This window comes from Agelaius phoeniceus, chromosome 2 (assembly GCF_051311805.1).
Source record: "Agelaius phoeniceus isolate bAgePho1 chromosome 2, bAgePho1.hap1, whole genome shotgun sequence".
In the NCBI taxonomy this organism is placed as follows: domain Eukaryota; kingdom Metazoa; phylum Chordata; class Aves; order Passeriformes; family Icteridae; genus Agelaius; species Agelaius phoeniceus.
This window is the reverse complement of record NC_135266.1, coordinates 104,745,974-104,764,551: the sequence shown is the minus strand read 5'-3', so window position 1 is coordinate 104,764,551 and position 18,578 is coordinate 104,745,974. Positions and strand designations below refer to the sequence as shown.

Below are 18,578 nucleotides of genomic sequence, written 5' to 3'. Positions count from 1 at the left end.
TGGCAACAGGCAGAGCAGCAGATGGAAATGTCCCAGTGAGTGGTGCTGGCTCAGGCATCACTCCAGGGCAGGGGAGTGCCATGCTGATGTGCAACACCCAGGGCCAAACTCACCCAGTTCCACTCCCCTGGGGTTTACTGGGCACAGTCTCACACCAGGAAATTGTCACTGTCCAATAGCTGAGCTGGTTTGGCGTCTTCTTGAATTAGCTGGGTGCATGGGCCTTTTTTCCCCCTAGACAATGATCAGATACAAATCCTCTCCTATATAAGCCTCATCTGAATTCACAGACACCTGAGAATCAAACTATTCCAAAGGGTTTGTAGCATTGCTACAACATTGCTTCATTGGAATATCAACCGAGGCAAAACATTAAAGTATTTTTCCTGAGATTTGTAATGAAGTAAAATTAGCTAAACATCAGCTCTCAAAATTCAAACACAGAAAGCAAGATCAGGTGTGGAATATTTTTATTTTGAAGTGTATGATTGCATTTTCAAGGTACAAGACTAAACAAGATGAGGTCCTGACCCTATAATCATTTGACGATACGCATATTTTTCCCCATATTAAATTATTTAAGACTAAGTGCAGGCAACTGTTTGCAGATTAAATAACTTGAATTAAGTTATTTTTCACTCTAATTCAGAAAATGACAAGAATAAATACTGGTTTGCCAGTCTCTTAAATCTTTCAGTAATTCTGCTTACCATCACTGCTAATTAATTGTATTTGAAATGCAGAAAAGATAACTTATATCAATGCTCACATTGAACACTGAAAATATTTTCCTTAGGCTGCTTATTGATACTCCTAGTCATGGAATATTAAGATGTGATATTATTTGCTATTAATTAATGAAATTTATGTTTTTTGAATTTACTGGAATTTTATCATTTGGAAAATATTATGCAGAAGAAATGGGTTTTTTTGTGATTTTAATCAGGTACTATATATAATCATCAGAACTGTTTATTTCCAATAACTTCTGAATGGCTCATTCCTAAACATTCTTTACTCTCCTGACCAACAGCTTAGAAAATTACATTTTAGGATTAGTGTTATTAATATATCTTAATTTTCTTTCCTTGAAGACACTCTTTTTAATGGTCTTGGACTTGGTGCTGTCATTGGCCTGGGAGTGGCAGCCCTTTTGTTAATCCTGGTTGTGACTGATGTTAGCTGCTTCTTTGTACGACAATGCGGATTGCTCATGTGCATCACCAGGAGAATCTGTGGGAAGAAGAGTGGTTCAAGTGGGAAAAGTAAAGAACTGGAAGAAGGAAAAGCTGCTTACTTGTGAGTATTAATCACGTGGGTTGGAAACATCCTTAAAAGAAAAAGTTGGCTGTCCAACTTACATTAACTTTATGGCCATTTTGTGGTGTCGCAAAGGGAATTAATAAAATGCTTCTACTACTTGGAAAAGTGCTTCTCTGAAGTGTGTAGAGTTGTTTATTGCCTTTAAAAGAAAAGTTGAGACACAAAAAAGAAATATACTGAAGCTCAGTTTAGGATGACCTCTTTGTCCAGCTCGACACAAAGGAAATCAATTGTAATTCAGTACTAGTTGGAGACGCAGATTTGGTTCATGAGAAGCAGGTAATGGATCATTGTAACTCCATTTCTGCAAATCCGTCTTTGAGCTGCTAACACCCAGAAACTCAGCCTATGGCTGTGACAGTGCCAGTAAATCCACGAGTGAAGGACATGGTATTATAGAAAATCCTTGAGAGAGTTTTTCTTCTTAGATATAGCACTTGATGGAAAACCTTGATTCTTGTCTGTGGGCTTTAGGAATGAAAGATCTTGTCTTTTTTTTTTTTTTTTAATAGGAGTTTTGAGTTGGATGTTGGTGAAATGGTGGTGAGTGATTGTTCTCTATGGCAACAGTCAATGATTGCTAAACATGAGTAGGAAATAATCAATACTGATTCTCACAAATACTCTTTTGTAGTGACTACTCCATCACACAAATGTGAATGAACTGATCATTGATGAAAATATGGTCTCTTAAATTATTAGAGTGGATAGTGAGATCTCTGATAAAACCGTTCAAGTACTGATTACATAAAATAATCACACTTTAGAGATGTGGCATTTACTGAGTTTTCAATAAGTAAACTAGAAAGAAGATTACATATGGTCCTTCATTTTAAACATTTCTCTTTTTTTACTAGAAAAAAACCCATAATTTTCTCATCCTGTTCATCTGGTAGGCAACTTACACATGCACAGTAATATTTGTGAGAATACTGTCTGTATGTGGTTTAAATTACATTTGCTGGTCCAACTGCTATGTGCCTCTCCCAATAGTCAGGCTTTATTGTTCATTATCCTTCAGCTTCCTAAGTCTCATCCATTTCCAGATGGATGTAGAGCACACTAGATCTTGCAGCCCTCATTATTCATGGCTGAGCAGGTGTCTCCATTGCCAGTAGTAGAGGTGTAAGTGTCTTTTTGGGATTTAATTCTGGCTATTTGGTTTCAGGCTGTGTCTTTCTTAGGTCACTTGGCTACACATCTTAGTTGGGTTCTTCTTGAAAGAGGTTTCATTTCAGAAACAACTCCACAGGACAAAACCAGTTGTGAGAGAGCACAGAAGTATTTATAATGTTTCTAAATAGAATAAATTACATAAACTAGCTATTTCCTAATTCTTCACATCTGACAGTGAGAGGAAGACTAGCAGTGTTTTTTCCATCCTGTGAAGCCAGCCTGTCCAGATCAATAGAATCAAGATGTGAAGCTTCTGGCCCTGACCCAGCTGTCCTTTCCTGTTGAGCACAGCACTGCAGTTTATGCTTAAGTTTCCCATTTAAGGAGTGGCCAACTATAAATTGGTGTACAGACTCTCCTAAATGGGAAGACCTTAGGGAGATAAAGTTGGAAATGTCACTTGACAGCAGTTTATACCTTGCTATCAGCATCTTATTACCAAATGCCATTCCATGCTGTCCCAAAAAAGCACCGAGCTCGTCTCTTGATATTAATTCTTCTGTTGCACTTCTTTTGCAAGAACAGCTATGTTATTTAATCATATTTCTTTCCTTGTCAGAATGGTCTTCAGTCAGTCAGACCTTAAAATATTTGGGACAGTTCTTATTTTAGCCTATTCTGTGCATTAATATACTGTCAGACTAAACTCCCAGGAAAAACTTGAAGAGTCAACATTTAAATTTATAACATGGTAACTGGTATTGCCTAATATATATATAGTAAATAATAATGTTCTATGTGTAATGAATGATGATGGTATAATCCATGTAACACACACAGACACCCATGACATAATGGATTTCCTACAAATCACTTAAAATTTGAAATGCTACAGTTTCTACCTTCTGTAAATATACATGACTGCTGGTCACAAGTAACATCTTTTTTAGTCCTTTTGTCATGCAATACTGTTTGTAAGACTGTAGATGTATCAACAAAGCAAGAAGAACTCACCAATCCATCCACCAGTCCAACTTTGATCCCTGATCTTTTCCCAGGTATGAGGTAGCCAAGAAAGTTAAGTGCATCATCTACCAAAATGAACTTTGTATCTATATGGGTATCTTAAGTGTCACTTGCAGAGATAAACAAGCACATGCAATTCTGGGTTTTTTTAATAGACAGAAATATATTAGATTTTTACTTATTAATTCTTCTTCACACTATTTCTCTATCTGGGCTACATTCTTATTAACCTAAAAGATTTTCCTTAAGGATACCTGTCAGAGTATGGTAGAGTTTTCCTGATACATCTTGTTGCAAAAACCTGTTTTATCCATTATCTTGAAGAAACAGTATGAAAATTTGAGACATGAATTAGAGAAGAATTTAGCCAGGTCTTCGGTGTGGCCTGTAGCAGTCTAACAGATCCCTACAACATGCCAGTCCAGAAAAGAACCTGTTCAATATAAAAGTAATTGTAACTCAGTTACCCTCTGTTTGTAGACTGCAGCTGATGCTCTTCCAGGATATAGGAAGAAAATATTTTCATCAAAAGAGGGGATTTTTTTGTAAATATATATATATGTATATATATGTACATGTATATATATATATGTGTGTGTATATATATATATATATACATATATGTATATATATATGTATATATATGTATACATATGTATATATGTATGTGTGTGTGTATATATATCTCTCAGGTATCATCTGATTTTTTTGAGAGCAAAACTGTATAAAAGTTAATTATTACTCTAAATAAGTATTGTTAATTAGTATGTATTGTCAATACTTTGTGGCAGTGAACAGATATTTCTAAATCACGTCCATATTTCTGAGAGCAGCCCTGCAGAGAAGGATTTGGGGATTCTGGTTAATGAAAAGCTGAACATGAGCCAACAATGTGTGCTCACATCCCAGGAAGCCAAAGGTGTCCCAGGCTGCATCAAAAGCAGCATGACCAGAAGTTCAGGAGGGGTGATTCTGCCCCTCTGCTCTGGTGAGACCTCACCTGGAGTGCTGCATCCAGCTCAGCAGTTCTTGGTAAAGGAAAGACATGGATTTGTTGGATCAAATCCAGAGGAGGACACAAAGATGATCAGAGGGATGGAGGACCTCTGTGAGGTCAGGCTGAGATAAAGACTTTTCTGTGTCCCTTTGAAAAGGAATTTTTTGAAAAAAGATGGGGACAGACTTTTTAAAAGGGATGATGGTTTTGAAGTGAAAGTGGGTAGATTTAGATTGGACATGAGGAAAAGCTTTTTACAATGAGGATGGTGAAACATTTGAACAGGTTGCCCAGAGAGGTTGTAGACATTCCATTGCTGGAAACATTCAAAGTCAGACTGAATGAAGCTCTGAAGAACCTGATTTTTTGAAGATGTCCCTGCTAGGTGCAGGGGAATTGGACTAGATGACCTACAAATGTCCCTTCTAAGCCAAACTATTCTATGATTCTTTGGTTACCAACAAAATCATTATGACAGCACTCACTGCTCCATCTCCTTATAATTAATTGTTTAATTAGCACAATATTTGTACATTTACTTACTTGAGAGACTAGCTGTTCCTCAAATGGGGGAAATATGATGTAGAAACAGTTTATTCTACCAGCAAAAGCAGAAGGGCTTTGATTTTTACCACACAAGGGCTCTTTGCATCAATGGCAGCTGGGGTTGTCACAATCCAGGAGATTAAAGCACACTTTTGTGGTGTATATACTCACATAACAGCTCTTTAACACTGCCAGAAAAGTTCAAATATAACTAGGCATCAAGTCCAATCGTTATTTTACTAGGTTAAGGATACTAGGTTAAGGAAGTTTACATCTATTCCCATGAAGAAGCTGTCACCTTATTATTAGTCATAAACAAAATGCTCTTTTGAGATGCTAATTCATCATGTTTACAGAGTTAGGGCAGTAACCATGGATACAGGATGCTTTGAAGACTTCAAGGAATTGGGAACACGCTGTTAAATGTGTCTTGGTGGTGTTAGTCACTGATAATTAGTTCTGCCTTTTCTTTGCCAACTTTTGAGAGAAAGGATCTTAGTAATTCTTTATGTGCAATGTACGTAGTTAATGTGATGATAAGAGACTAAAACTCTTTTAATAATTTTTAGGAAAGATGGATCAAAAGAGCCAATAGTGGAAATGAGAACAGAGGATGAAAGAATTACCAGCCATGAAGATGGGAGTCCAGTAAATGAGCCAAATGAGACAACTCCCCTCACAGAACCAGAGTAAGTAGCCTGATATTCCCTGGAGTTTCACACAGGCTGATCTTGGCTGTGTGGACACACTGGACTTCCCACACTCTGAGGGGAGGATCACAGCATCACCAGAGTGGCAATGTGTGAGGGTAGGGTTTGTTTGATTGGTTTGTTTTTTACAATAATCAATGTAAATCATGGTACTTCACCAACACTGGCTGAGCACAACAGTACAAGGATTTTTAATTTGGTTGCACCCTGTATTTACCACTTACCCAATTATTAACTATCCTGTGGGAACAATCTCCTAGCTCTCAGGAATGACCTTAAATTGAGTCACACATGCATCTTCACACACATCCTGAAGATGGGGCACAAGGATACTGTGCTCCAGAAACCCAGCTCCTCACTGGAGTGGCCCCTTCCTGCTTTCATACATGGAACTGAGAATTTACTTTGGTATTTAGGTCCACATAGTGGAATTGGATTAATGGTGCTGAAGGGCAACCTCTGCTCCATTTCCTCATCCCCCCTTCCTTCCCTGCAACCTTCTCTCAGTACAGAAACCAGTTTGCAGTTTGCAGCCATGCTCACAGGCTCTGGCTGCCTTCTGAATAATGTGACCAGCTTGTGCCCAGGGATGAAATTGCTGAAGAAACCTCTAAGTTCTCTTTGCTTTGATCCCAACACTTTCCACATATTGGGAAAATCTCCTGTCTCATGACATCTTCAAGGCATCAAGGTTATGAAGATGATTAGGTAGTAAATACAGAAATTCACCTGTTGATAATTTGATGAAATCATAGTTCTTTAAAAGGAGAGGGTGTTCTTTCAAAACGGTCTTTTTCTTTTCTGAAAACATGAAGAAATTTCATTTTTTGCCATTATGTAAAACTGTAAGAGCCAGAATTTTTAATTAAAAAAAATGTTTGCTGCCAGCTGCCATTGATATTTTTAGTAAATAGGGAGTTAAGTAGCTGCACTTTAAGCTGTATAGTTCTTTGAAGAAGCTGTACACAGAGAGTTTGAACTTGTGTTAATGAAATATTATGCAATCTATTGAGTGACTACTGATATGTTTGCTGTTCATATTAGAATTTATAATCAGGAGCACAGTGGAAAGCCCACAGGTATCTAAAGAGTCAGGGGAATGTAGGTGTAAACATTGCACAAGTCCAGCAAGCCTTGGATATGTTAGTGGGTAAAGCACCAGGTCCATGTTTGTTCATGACTCGAGATTATTTTTAGCACTAGATCTTGCAGGAAACATGATGCCAGGAAAGATCCAGTTCAATTCTTTCTGCTTGTCACAACCATTAGATCAGCTGACAGGAGTGAAATTTGAGAGAGTCAAAATCAAAAATATTTACTATCTTAGGGGAGGGGGAAAGAATCAGTGCCCACTGTCATGACAGAAAAAAAACAAACCAAAACAAAAAAAGAACCAACAAAACCCCTGAAAAACTAAAAAACTAACTCCCAGGAACAACTGATAAGTATTTGATGAGCATTATGTCCTTGCAAAAATAGGACTGCTAAGAGATATTAACAATGATGACAGCTTCCTTCTTGGTAATTTCTTCCCTCACAACCAATGGCAAAAGGTGTCACCTGTACAACCAAAAGCACAGGTGTACAAAAGTCAGTTAAAATATTTTTAACAATTATTGAATTATGTTGAATAATAGAAAATTACACTCAGAACTTCAAATGCAATTCAAGAAGTTGTGGGAACTAATTAGTAAAGAGATTACTTCCTCTTACAACAATATTCTTTATTATTTTGCTCAGTATATTATTTAGCAAACTATTTTTTACCTTATCTCAGATGATCCATGTTTGGAATCCATGTATGACAGATTATCTCAAAGCACTTTATCTGCAAGTCAACAAGTTTTAATCATGCTGGCAGGAAATCAGTTTAAGCTGTGCATTTCATATCACAGTCTTGTGATATGAATAAAATACCACATGCAATGTGGTACAATAATTATATTCCTAGTCTGACATTAATATGTTTCTAATATTGGTTGAGTTTTTCTTAGTGTTAATGCAGTTGGGTGAATTCCAGTATCAAAATGGCTAGGAGTCATTTTTCTATAAAATAAGAAAGTAAATATTGAGGCTAAAGTTTTGTATAGGTATTAGCAGACTGTTGATGTTTGGCCACATGAAGTGCTAGAGGAAGTCAATATTATTAATAATTGATAGCAGCCAACATCTGATTAAAGTGAGAAAAATTTTTGTTGGTTTTTGTGGGATTTTTTTAAAAAAATCTTTTTTTTATAAAATTAATAAACATTTAAAAGGATTAGTCTGCTCAGCTGAAAAATATAAAATTCTTTCTAATAGATGTCGCTAAAGAAAAATTTGGTGTAGAAAGATTCGTATAATTAAAACACTTAAACTTGAATTAGTTAATTGAAAGAGGAAAATTATTTAATCTCTTAATAGAGATTAAATATGTATTTAAAGCAAATGGAAACAAAAATTCCAAAATAACAAAAATTTTGTCATAGGGAAAAAGAAAAATGTCTAATGATAACTTGCATTTATAACTCACATCCTATTAAAAAAAAAAACAACTCAAAACAAGTTTTAAAATACAATAAGGTTTAAGAATGGTGCATGGACTTTGTGATGAGGAAAGTTTTGGTGCATAAAACTTTTTACTTGTGTATATCTTTTGTTGAGTTGTTGTTGTCTGCTTGCATGTAAAAGCAAATTTATCCCACTGTTTGCATGAGCATGGATTTCAATAATGTCCAATATCTTTCAACAGGGTTCTAGCAAATCTTCCTATTTCAAATATTTTGTAACATGGTCTAAATCCACTTAAACCAATTTCATTAAATTTCCACTCAATATAATTTGTCAATTCCCCAGTTTTGACTTTGACTAAATACTTCCTTCTTTCCAGCACCATCTTTTGAGAAATCACTCCTCTTTTCTTAAAACTACATTAAATTAGGTTTTGGGGGTTTTTTAGTACTTGTTTTAGTGTTTTGCCTAAGCAGATCTCTGACAGACATGCCTGCCTACCAAAAATGCATCTCATGAGCTGCCCTTCCTCTGTCCCAGTGTTTTACCTTCTGTTAAAAATAGATTTATGTTGATTCTGTTGTTTCCATTCTTTCAGACATCTTGCTGTGAGCTGAAATCTGTTTCCTTTGGGTTTGCCATGAGAAACAGACAATTAGTAGAAACCTCCCTCTGTGCTCAGAGCCAGACATCTGATGATATATCCCATGTATTTTACTGTAGTAGAACAAGTTAATCTTTGATTTCTCTTAGATACATGTTGTGCTCATTGTTTAACTTCTGGATAAACAGTATTTTTCTTAGTTCATTTCAGACGACTTAAATTTCATAAGACTGGGAATTCAGGTATTGTTTTGTTTTATTTTCTGTTATTAAACACTGTCTTGTAATAAGACATTCCTACAAGATTCCTCAGACAGGTTTTGAACATTGTATTGCTCTTTGGGACATTGAATCAAGCAAAGCAGAAATTTACTGAAATATTTAACAGTTATTATGACTAAAAAAGGCATATGCATACTATTCCCTAGTGAAAAATAGAAAACAAACCCAAAATGGAATTGTGATTAAGAGCTATAATGTCCAGGAGACATTATTACAGGAACATCTCAGTAAACCATACATCTTTTTGACAGCTATATTTTTTGACAGCTAATTACTGGCAGAAGGGAATCAATGATTTTCAGGACCTTTTTCAATGAGATCACATTCAAGAGAGTGAAGACTCTTTTGCCAAATCCTCAGAGTTTTCACTAAGTCTTAAAAGACCTTGTAAGTTATTAATGATGCTACATTGTGTGATACATGAAAATTAAACTGTAGAACTTTCTAATGATAGCTTCCATTACCTCCTGCACTTTAAGAAATTCTTTACCTATGTCTTGGAATAATCTCCAATAATAGCTGTCTTCTTTCGTATACAACTGAATTTGCATTTAGAAAAGGCATTAAAAAGAGTTTAATTAAGATTTAAAAGTCAAGCAAAAGGCTTGACTGTAAGTGTTTCACAGTGTTCTAGGCAACACATACCTCTGTACTGTCTTGGGTCAAGTAATTTGACTTTTTTTTCTTTTGTATTATTGAAGAACTGCATTTTGAGCAGCACCAATGTTCTTGTCATGTAATTTTTGTGGCTTTATAGAAATGTAAAGGGTTAATATGAATTGCTTTAAAAGTAAAGAACCTCAGTGCTCCTAATAAAATAATTATACACTACTTTAGGAAAAACTATTGTTCTACACTGTGACCTATATGAACTGTATATATGTTATAGACTTAAATTACAGATTATTTAATTTTTGTGTTACCATGATTCCTCTTTTTTTTTTTGATAGGAAGCTGCCACTAAAGGAGGAAAATGGCAAAGAAGCTTTAAATCCAGAAACCATAGAAATCAAAGTTGCTAATGACATCATCCAGTCAAAAGAAGATGATAGCAAAGCATAATAAGATAAACTACAGCTGTCTGGATAATGCATTTGGATTGAAGTAATCCTGTGACCAAAACTTTACAGCTGACCTTAATTTCTTGGGAAACTTAAGCTTGGAATAGTTAGTACATGTGTACATACGATGAAACAGTTCCTGTCTACAGTTTTTTTCTATATTTTTTTCTTGTTTGGTTGTTAATGGTTTTAGTATGTAATTTTGCTGACACCAAGTCCTATGCTATAAACCTGAAAAATCTGCAGAATAAGAACTGTAATTTATTATATGAAAAAGAGTGTCTACTTCGAAGAAAAATTCTGAAGCACTCCTAACCACAAACAATCACATCAGGCCTCTCCAGGTCTTCAGTGCAAGCTACATACATAAAGTGCCATATGATAATGTATTTATTTCCATTTATAATAAAATGAAATTTTAGGTTGCCTTTAAAAAGAAACCTCAACTAAACCAGTCTCAGTATAATGTTTAAGACCTTAGCTCTGTCTGACACTCAATAGCCATTCCAGCTGTGATTATCACTTGAGGCAATCAAAAAAACCAAAACTCTTCAACACAGAGACAGGTCCCACTGCAGTTTCTCCTGGGTTCTTCAATAAATGCATTTTTAAAAAGCTATTACTCACAATATACAAGCTCAAAAATTGGCTAAATGTTTCAACAGTCTATTGGCCTCATCCTAACTACAAGAGTGTGACTCTGAAAAGCTTGAGGATTTTCAGTGCTTCATGTTTTCTGTATGAAAGTTTTGAAAGTTACATGTGAACTAAAATGCAGCCAAGGTGTAAAAAGAAATCTATTTTTTAATCATAATCTTCACTTCAAATGAAAACCTACAATATTTGTCCCAACATACATACAGGATATTCGTTTTTGTCTTAGTTCAATCCATTTAGCTAAGGGATAAAACTATAGTTTAGTGAAGTAGATACATTTTCTCCCCAAATCAGTGTATAAAATATTAAACTTGGCCTTTTTGAATCAGGACCTTTCCCTTTATGATTTCATACCATTTGTCTTAAGTACAATGTGAGAACAGATGGAAAGGCAACTTTGTCTAAGCAGTTTGGAACAGTTTTAAATTATTGACTAATTCAATCTTATATTCAACAAAATGCGCTTTTTTTCCCATGTCAAGCTTTCTTTAAGATATTCCTTTTTATTATTCTGATCAACATTCCCCACCAGGAAATTTGACTGATTTACTTGATCTGAAATTCATTCATATGAATTAATAATTGATTTAGTGGTGTCACTAACTGGAGCAGTATACTTTGTTTCCACTCCAGTATGGTGTATCCACACCTACCAAACTCTTCAAAGCCTTGCTTTGAAAGAAGTAGATAAACCATATAGAAAACTAGACTGGAAAATTCCACTTGTCAGGAGTAACTGGTAGAGTAAGTTGTGAATTTTCCACATCTAAGTCATGAATGTGGTTTAAGTGTACTTTTGCTCATCAAATTGTGTTTTCTCCATCTGAATTTTGATCATATTTGAAGTCTTTGTAATTTTTGACTTTTGTGCAGTAAAACTGAAAATGAAATGTAAAAGGAACTCCTTAAATTTGAGGAAAATATCATAACCTTCTTGTAAACCCAAGTTTAAGTGCATTTGAAAGAGCTGAGAAGAATATATTTATATTTAATTTTTAGATATTTCTTATTTCTCAAAACCAAGTTATTTTATGAGTTTTTTACAACTTTTCCTCACTTTGAGAAATAGCTAAAATGAACTAAGGAGTTGAGGACAGAGGCATACTGCTGGTGTGGCTAGGATAGGAGGCCAAGTTCCCACAAAATTGGTACCAAAGTGAAAAAAAATGGGTAAGAGGGGATGGCAATGTGGGATGAAAGTCATGGAAGATTACAATTGAAAACTGCTGAAAAGAAGTATCTCTAAATGCTGGGGCACTATTTCTGGATGAAGGAAAAATGAAGACATTTCTTTATGAACTCTCAGTGTTGCTTCCACATACTGGGCAGGCAGTACTACCAAATAGCTGCTTGAAATTTTCTGATTTCTGATAATTTCTAATGAGATTTCCTGATTCATTCTAAGCACACGGCAAGCAGGCCTGCTCATAACCTATAATTAGAAGAACAGTTGTTTTATTTATCTGTATGGACTTGTAGTCTTTCCAGACAGTATGTATTTGCAGCTGGGCTTTCTTCTTCTATCAAAATGCAAAGAAGGAACCTGGACAACTCCAGCAACTGAGAATAATGTGGTTGATGTGGCTTGAACATCCTCTCACACAATATTTTTATCGGGATGAGGATGAAGATGGTAGACATAGTTTCCTCTTCACCTGCTGTGACAAATTTGGATGGTACCATTCAATCTTCTCTACACAAATGGTGTTTTTTCTGAAGCTAGCCTGATCATTTCCAAAAGAAGGTGACTATACAATGTAGCAGAATTAACAGTGTCTAGGCTCAACTGCAGATGCATTTCAAATTTTAGTACTTTTTAGTTGAACTTACACAAAGAAAACCCAAAAAAATGACCTAACGATTCTATATTGGTGGGGTTTTTTTCTGGTTTGTTTTTTTTTTTCTTCTTTTTTTTCCTGATATGGCCTCTAATTACAGTGTGAAGGGATTAGAAGATTTAAGAGGTCTTGTCAGCACATTTACTGCTAATACACCTGTGCTACTCTTTACAAGCAAAATATATTGCAGTATTATTTCAATATTGGAAGCAAAAGCATTTCCCACTATGCTGCATTACAAATCAAAAGCTGTTTCCAGGAGTATTTAATTTCTTCTTGCTGTTATGTCTCTTGGCAGTTGATCTGTGTGAGGGCTGAGAATAAAACAGCACTAAATTTCTGATGGACTGTCCAAGCACACCTTTTTGGTCTATGGATTAATAGGTTATCTCTTGTGCTTTAACTCTGTGCTGTGCAGGAGAAAATCAAACTCTCACTATGAAAGAATGCTGAAAAACACCGATATTTCAAAATAGTTCCAAATATTTCCAAATGAGGAAATAATTTGCGCATAGTAATTTGTAAGATATATGTAGAACTGGAATAATAACATTTGTTTATTTTCTTTTCCTATTCTAGATTAAAAACAACAAAACAAAACAAACAAAAACAGGTATCTGTATAAATGTCACTTTTACTGTCTAAAGTAATTTTAAGTGTTAGTATGAAATGTCAGAAGAGTTGACAAAATATAACTATTTGTAAAAGTAATCTGAATTGTTACACTAACATACTCCAGGGACCAAGGTGGGAGGGAGCCATTGAAATTAGTACTGAACAAAATGTGGCAGTGACAATCTCTTTTCAAAAAAAAAAAAAAAAAAAAAAGGAGTACAGTTAAGTAAAATTACTTAAAGCTCCTTGGTATTTTTTTAGTTTTTTAGTGAACTTGAGTTCTGATTTATCACAATAATTAAAAATTTTTAATTAATATTTTACAAGTTAGTAATCAAACGTACCCTGGAGAGGTTTTTCCTGGTTTTGTTTGTTTATTTGCCTTTTTTGACTTATAAGATTTTTTTGTGGTTGCAGAAATATTTGCTATTCTGGTGATGCTAATGCCTAATGTGACAAAGATTAATTTATTCAGGCCTCGGTCTTGCAAGAAATTTTGTGTGGTTGAACCCACCCCTTGTATGGCACCTCACTGACATCAGTGGGGTGGATGTGAGCTGGAAGATGGATGTACTTTCCTAAGAGACCTTGCAGGATTGGGCCAACTTTCTATCTCTTCATAGATATCTACAACATAGTTACACCGTGGCCATCATCTACAAAGGCTGTTTGACATCAGTCCCTGGTGCAGTAAATCCCAGCTGCTGTCTTCAGCCTCTGCATTGATGTTCATCCAAACAAAAGTGGCTTTCTTTTTATGATGGTAATTACTTTGATTATTTATTTAAGTGCCAATCATCAAACTGTAGTATAATCATCATGCCATTTTTTTCTGTTTCCTAGACCAGATAATGGAAATGTATTTGTGCCTTTTGATAGCATGCCACTCTGCTTTATTAAAGAAAAATCTTCAATAATTTGTCTACAAAGCCTGTTTAAAATAATTGAAAGCTTTACTGTCACATACTTTTCTGCTCAAATGTTCTCAAATATTCATCTAAATCAAACTGAAGGTATTATTTTCAAGTGACATAACTATTTGAAACACAAAATTTGCAAAAATCTTTTGAGATCACGATTACAATGAGGGTCATGGTGGGTGTCTTACTGCTGAAAAGTTTCAAAGAGAAGGAGAATGTAGTGGATGTGTAGGGTGTTTTGACCAATTTCTCAAGTTCAAGAGTCAGATAGAAAGTCTCCTTAGTTCTAGTTAAGTGCTTAGACCTAAAACATTAAAATCTTTCCTCAAATCTGAAAGATGATATTCCCAGCATTTTACCTCTGGAGATAAACTGCAGAGAATGCTCATTTTGCAATAATTTGCAGCCTCACCATCGCTATGTAAGCTGCTGTAAGAAGTAACATCTTTGCAGAATAGTTGTGTCTGTTGGATATTCACGCCTGATTAAAGGACCTCCAAAAAGACCATTTACTGAGAAAGCTCAAGACCTCTTTAATCCATGGAGGGGTACTACGAGCGCTGCACAGAGACACAGTGCAGGAATCCAGGTCTCAATCCAGGCCTCTGGGATTTAAGACAAACCTGATTCCAGCAGGACCTGGATTTTATTCATCCATCTCAGCGAGGCTCTATGTGTCCTCAACTGATGGAGTTGTTTTTGTGAACCAGATTTCCAGGTGTAAGTGGAACTCAAATGTCCTGCCAAACTCCTACTGACATTTTGCACAGAGGAGGTTTTTCTATCAGGAGTTTCTGCTGATCAGGAAATTATGATAGAATATCCAATAACAGTTTTATCCCATACATTACTATGTCCAGAAAGAAAACATCTCTTAAATATCTCATTGTGATTGCGAAACTTCATTAGCTGAAGATGAAAACATTCTAAGTAAATAATTATCCTTCTTAAATCTCCTTGTTTAGCTTCAGATAATCTTTCTGATAGCTGAAAATCTACCATGGTTAAATAAATATTTTTAAAAAACTCTTCACCCCTTTTCCAGATTTTTTCAGATTTTTTCAAGTTCCTGAAGTACCCTGTCCACTTGACAGCAGTTCTGTAAGTTTTAAGTGATCTTCAGTATTTCCACTGCTCATATGTGTTCTTATATCAATTTACTTGGACCTGAGCCAAAATAAGCCTTATAAATTTGGCTTTGGATCAGGTTCTGAGAATTCTCCGTTTACCAGTCCATCTTTTCTCTTAAGAGGCATTGAGATCCTCGTAATGTTTGACTTTCAAACTTGAATATTGGCCATTTTTAGCCCAGAGAAATGAAATAAATATTTATTGCCAAATTTGTATTGGCAGCTTTTAAGTGACAGGTGAGATGGGGAGCGGGCGAGGCGACCAGACGCAGTGCCGACAGAGCTCGGGAAAGCCAGGGAGAACAGGTGCCAAAGAGTGAGCCAGGAGAGGGCTAGGAGCATCTCTCCTTAACATTGACAAGGGAAAAGGGGAGTAACTGAAGCAAGGGAGGCTGCTGAAGGGCACTGCCAAAAGGCAGGGTAATGAGAGCTCTGAAAACCAGAGAAGAGGAGGAATTAACCCTGCCGCATCCTTTAACTCCCCCATGTAATTAGGCTACGGTTTTTCAGATGTAAAAGGCAGGGTTGGAGGAAGGCAAGACAAACCCTCAGAGTCTCCACAGATCAATGACAAATACATAGAGGAGTCAGATTCCCCCAGAAGATAATTCTATTGCTCATGGTGTAGAGTTCTCACTAAGAGCTTTGAACTACTTAGACAAGGTTTTAAAAGGAGAAAAAAAAAAAAAAAGGCTTTCCTGCTGCAATGAGCAGTCGGTACGTATTTGTATGCTGTGTACAGTATGAGCTAAAGCATACCATCTATTGTTTTTGTTATTCCACATGTTGTCAACAGCCCACTTGCGATATCTGCCACCTGAATTATATATTGATAAGTTAGCTACCACTGGAGCTAGTTTGTTTATTGTTTCAGAATCTTATGTCCCTATGAAATGCTGTGTGTATATATATATATCTCTATACTGTAAAAAGAAGTAATATCGCAGATGCTGGTTTTGTATTTATGAAAGACATTGAAAGTATGGCTTAAAGTATATCAATTATTTGTCACTCTTCACCATTTGTATATTAATAGTAAAGATACTTTTACTTTAATGAACTGTTGTAGTTACATTTATTTTTGCTAAGTGTCTTCCTGTCAAGATGTCTGATTCATTAGGAGTTTCATTTCCGGAAAGAAACACACCCCTTATTTTACCCCTGTTATAGAATTACTGAATAATGCTCACACAGACCTGCAATTTATTATTCTCTTTTCTGTCAAAATACATCTATTGTTAGCATCCTGAGTCTCCAGCTGAGCTTGAGGCCCATTATGATCATCCCCAATAGAGAATGTGCTGATAGATAATATTATTTTTTTTTCCAAACAACACAAGCGTGACATTTTGGAGGTATTTAGTTTATGCCAGAGAAAAAGATTTTATGTACAGAAGCCACCTTATTTTGCCAAACCTAGAACCTTCCAAAAGTCTTGTAACTGTGCTAGCACCACCAGGAGATGATGAAAACAGGTCGGGCATGGTCTGTAATAAATGGGCTCTTATTGCTGTGCTGGGTTTTATTCCACTGAAGACAGAAAATGGGCAAAGCACAGCCCAGCTCAGCCACTTCCCTGAAATGGCAGAGGGGTGTCTGTGGCATCCATATTACCAGCAATAAAATAAAGTAACCCAAGAGAAACTTCCTAGGTTGTGTATTCATGCCTAAGAAACAGTTTTCTGAGTGTAACCTAAGCTCTAAAAAAAACCACACCAGCCTAAGAATGGAGGGGCAGTACATAGGAGAAATATATTTTTTCACCCAACAAAGTCTTCACAGCTTCATTTTCTTACTTCGACAGATCCTTAAGCTCTGCCACTGCAGATGTCTTGGGCATGTAGTTCTCTAAGTGCCAGTGGAAGCATTAGCAAGCATTAAGAAAAATGTCTCTTTCCATTAAAAAACTGAACATGAGAGAACTGCTCCAGTGTCCTCTCAACATCAGCTTGTCACTGAAAGCTTTTCATATAATCATGTTTATTGATCATAAAAACCCCAGATATCCTGAAATGATAAACGAATTTAGTTTAGATCTCTTGAAAGCCAATCAGTGCAGTTCACTGGCCACAAGAGAGGTTGCTCCTTTAATTTACAGGTGGGTATTAATACAATTATTGCAAATTGCTGCTAACAAAAATGTAATGTAAGACATGTTCAGAAACAGATTCAATCTTTTAAAATTTAACCTTGTCAAAATATATCATGCTCTCACAAGCTTCAGACGTGCTACTCAAAACACAAGATAAATTATAGCCAGGTACCTTGATAATGATAGTTTGTTTATCTGTGTCATTCCTAAATTAGACACAGCTAGCACTGAACCAAGAAAACCCAAACAAAATAAAAAAAAAAAAAGTCACACTTCGATTCTTGGCAAAAGATGACTTAACTCTCTCATTGGAGCCCTAGCAGATCCTGAAAAACAAGTTGCATCTGTAAGCTCATTCCTATGTGGAAAATGCTTATTTCTGGGGGTATGGTTAAAATTTCTCTGTTGATTTATTCAACACTTTCTAAAGAAACCCAAACCTCTAGGCTGAACATTGTGTCAGACTTTAATTTCTGTAAAAATCCTTTATTCAGCAAATAGATAAAACTGTCTTTGATTAAACAAAGCACTGAAGCCCATTCACACTCAGTGCCAATATAAAGCAGTGCCAGAGGTGTTGCTGAGAAAGCAGAATGAATCACATCTGGCAGGAGACTGATCAAGTAAGGGACAAATTTGTAAAATTCTCTCAGGCAATCTGATGATAAAGAGAACAAAATTTTGGAATGAAAAAGAAAACCTTGTTCTACTAAGCAAATGCCATCTTTTTGGACTAAATTGGGAATTGAGAAATTATATCTTCTTATTTTAAAATTTAAAAAGTAGTTTCATTTTCATAGACCCCATCATGATGAATTAATTTTACTTTGACACTAATTTTTATCATAGAGCACAGAAATAACACTTCATCATTAACTTGTATCTGAAGGCTAAATATCTTTAATCACAAGAAAGTTGTTATATATTACTATGCATTCACCAAAACCATCAGAAATAAACATCAGGATTTTTTAAGAATTGTTCTCAAATTGATTTAAGAGTTACAGATATCTTTAAGAAAAAAAGAATTTAGAGAAAGTAATGGTGCTTGCACATAGTGTACTGCAAATTTAATTGACAAGGCATTTGCACTGAAATTCAAACCACTGTGTAATAAGTACCGCAGAATAAATGTAGTGAAGTATTTTAGAGTTTTCTACACAAAACTTTTA

At 35.5% G+C, this 18,578-nt stretch overlaps 1 protein-coding gene across 1 annotated transcript in view; it reads left to right on the top strand.

Annotated features, from left to right (window-relative positions):
* NCAM2 (neural cell adhesion molecule 2) overlaps positions 1-16,370 on the top strand; it is a 275,041-nt gene extending 258,671 nt beyond the window's left edge. Inside the window, exons 16-18 of the mRNA XM_077174496.1 lie at positions 1,095-1,299; positions 5,578-5,697; positions 10,044-16,370. Of these exons, the coding sequence (XP_077030611.1) occupies positions 1,095-1,299; positions 5,578-5,697; positions 10,044-10,155 (437 nt within the window). The 3' untranslated portion in view covers positions 10,156-16,370. The remainder of the gene's footprint in view (positions 1-1,094; positions 1,300-5,577; positions 5,698-10,043) is intronic.
* The last annotated feature ends 2,208 nt before the right edge of the window (positions 16,371-18,578 follow it).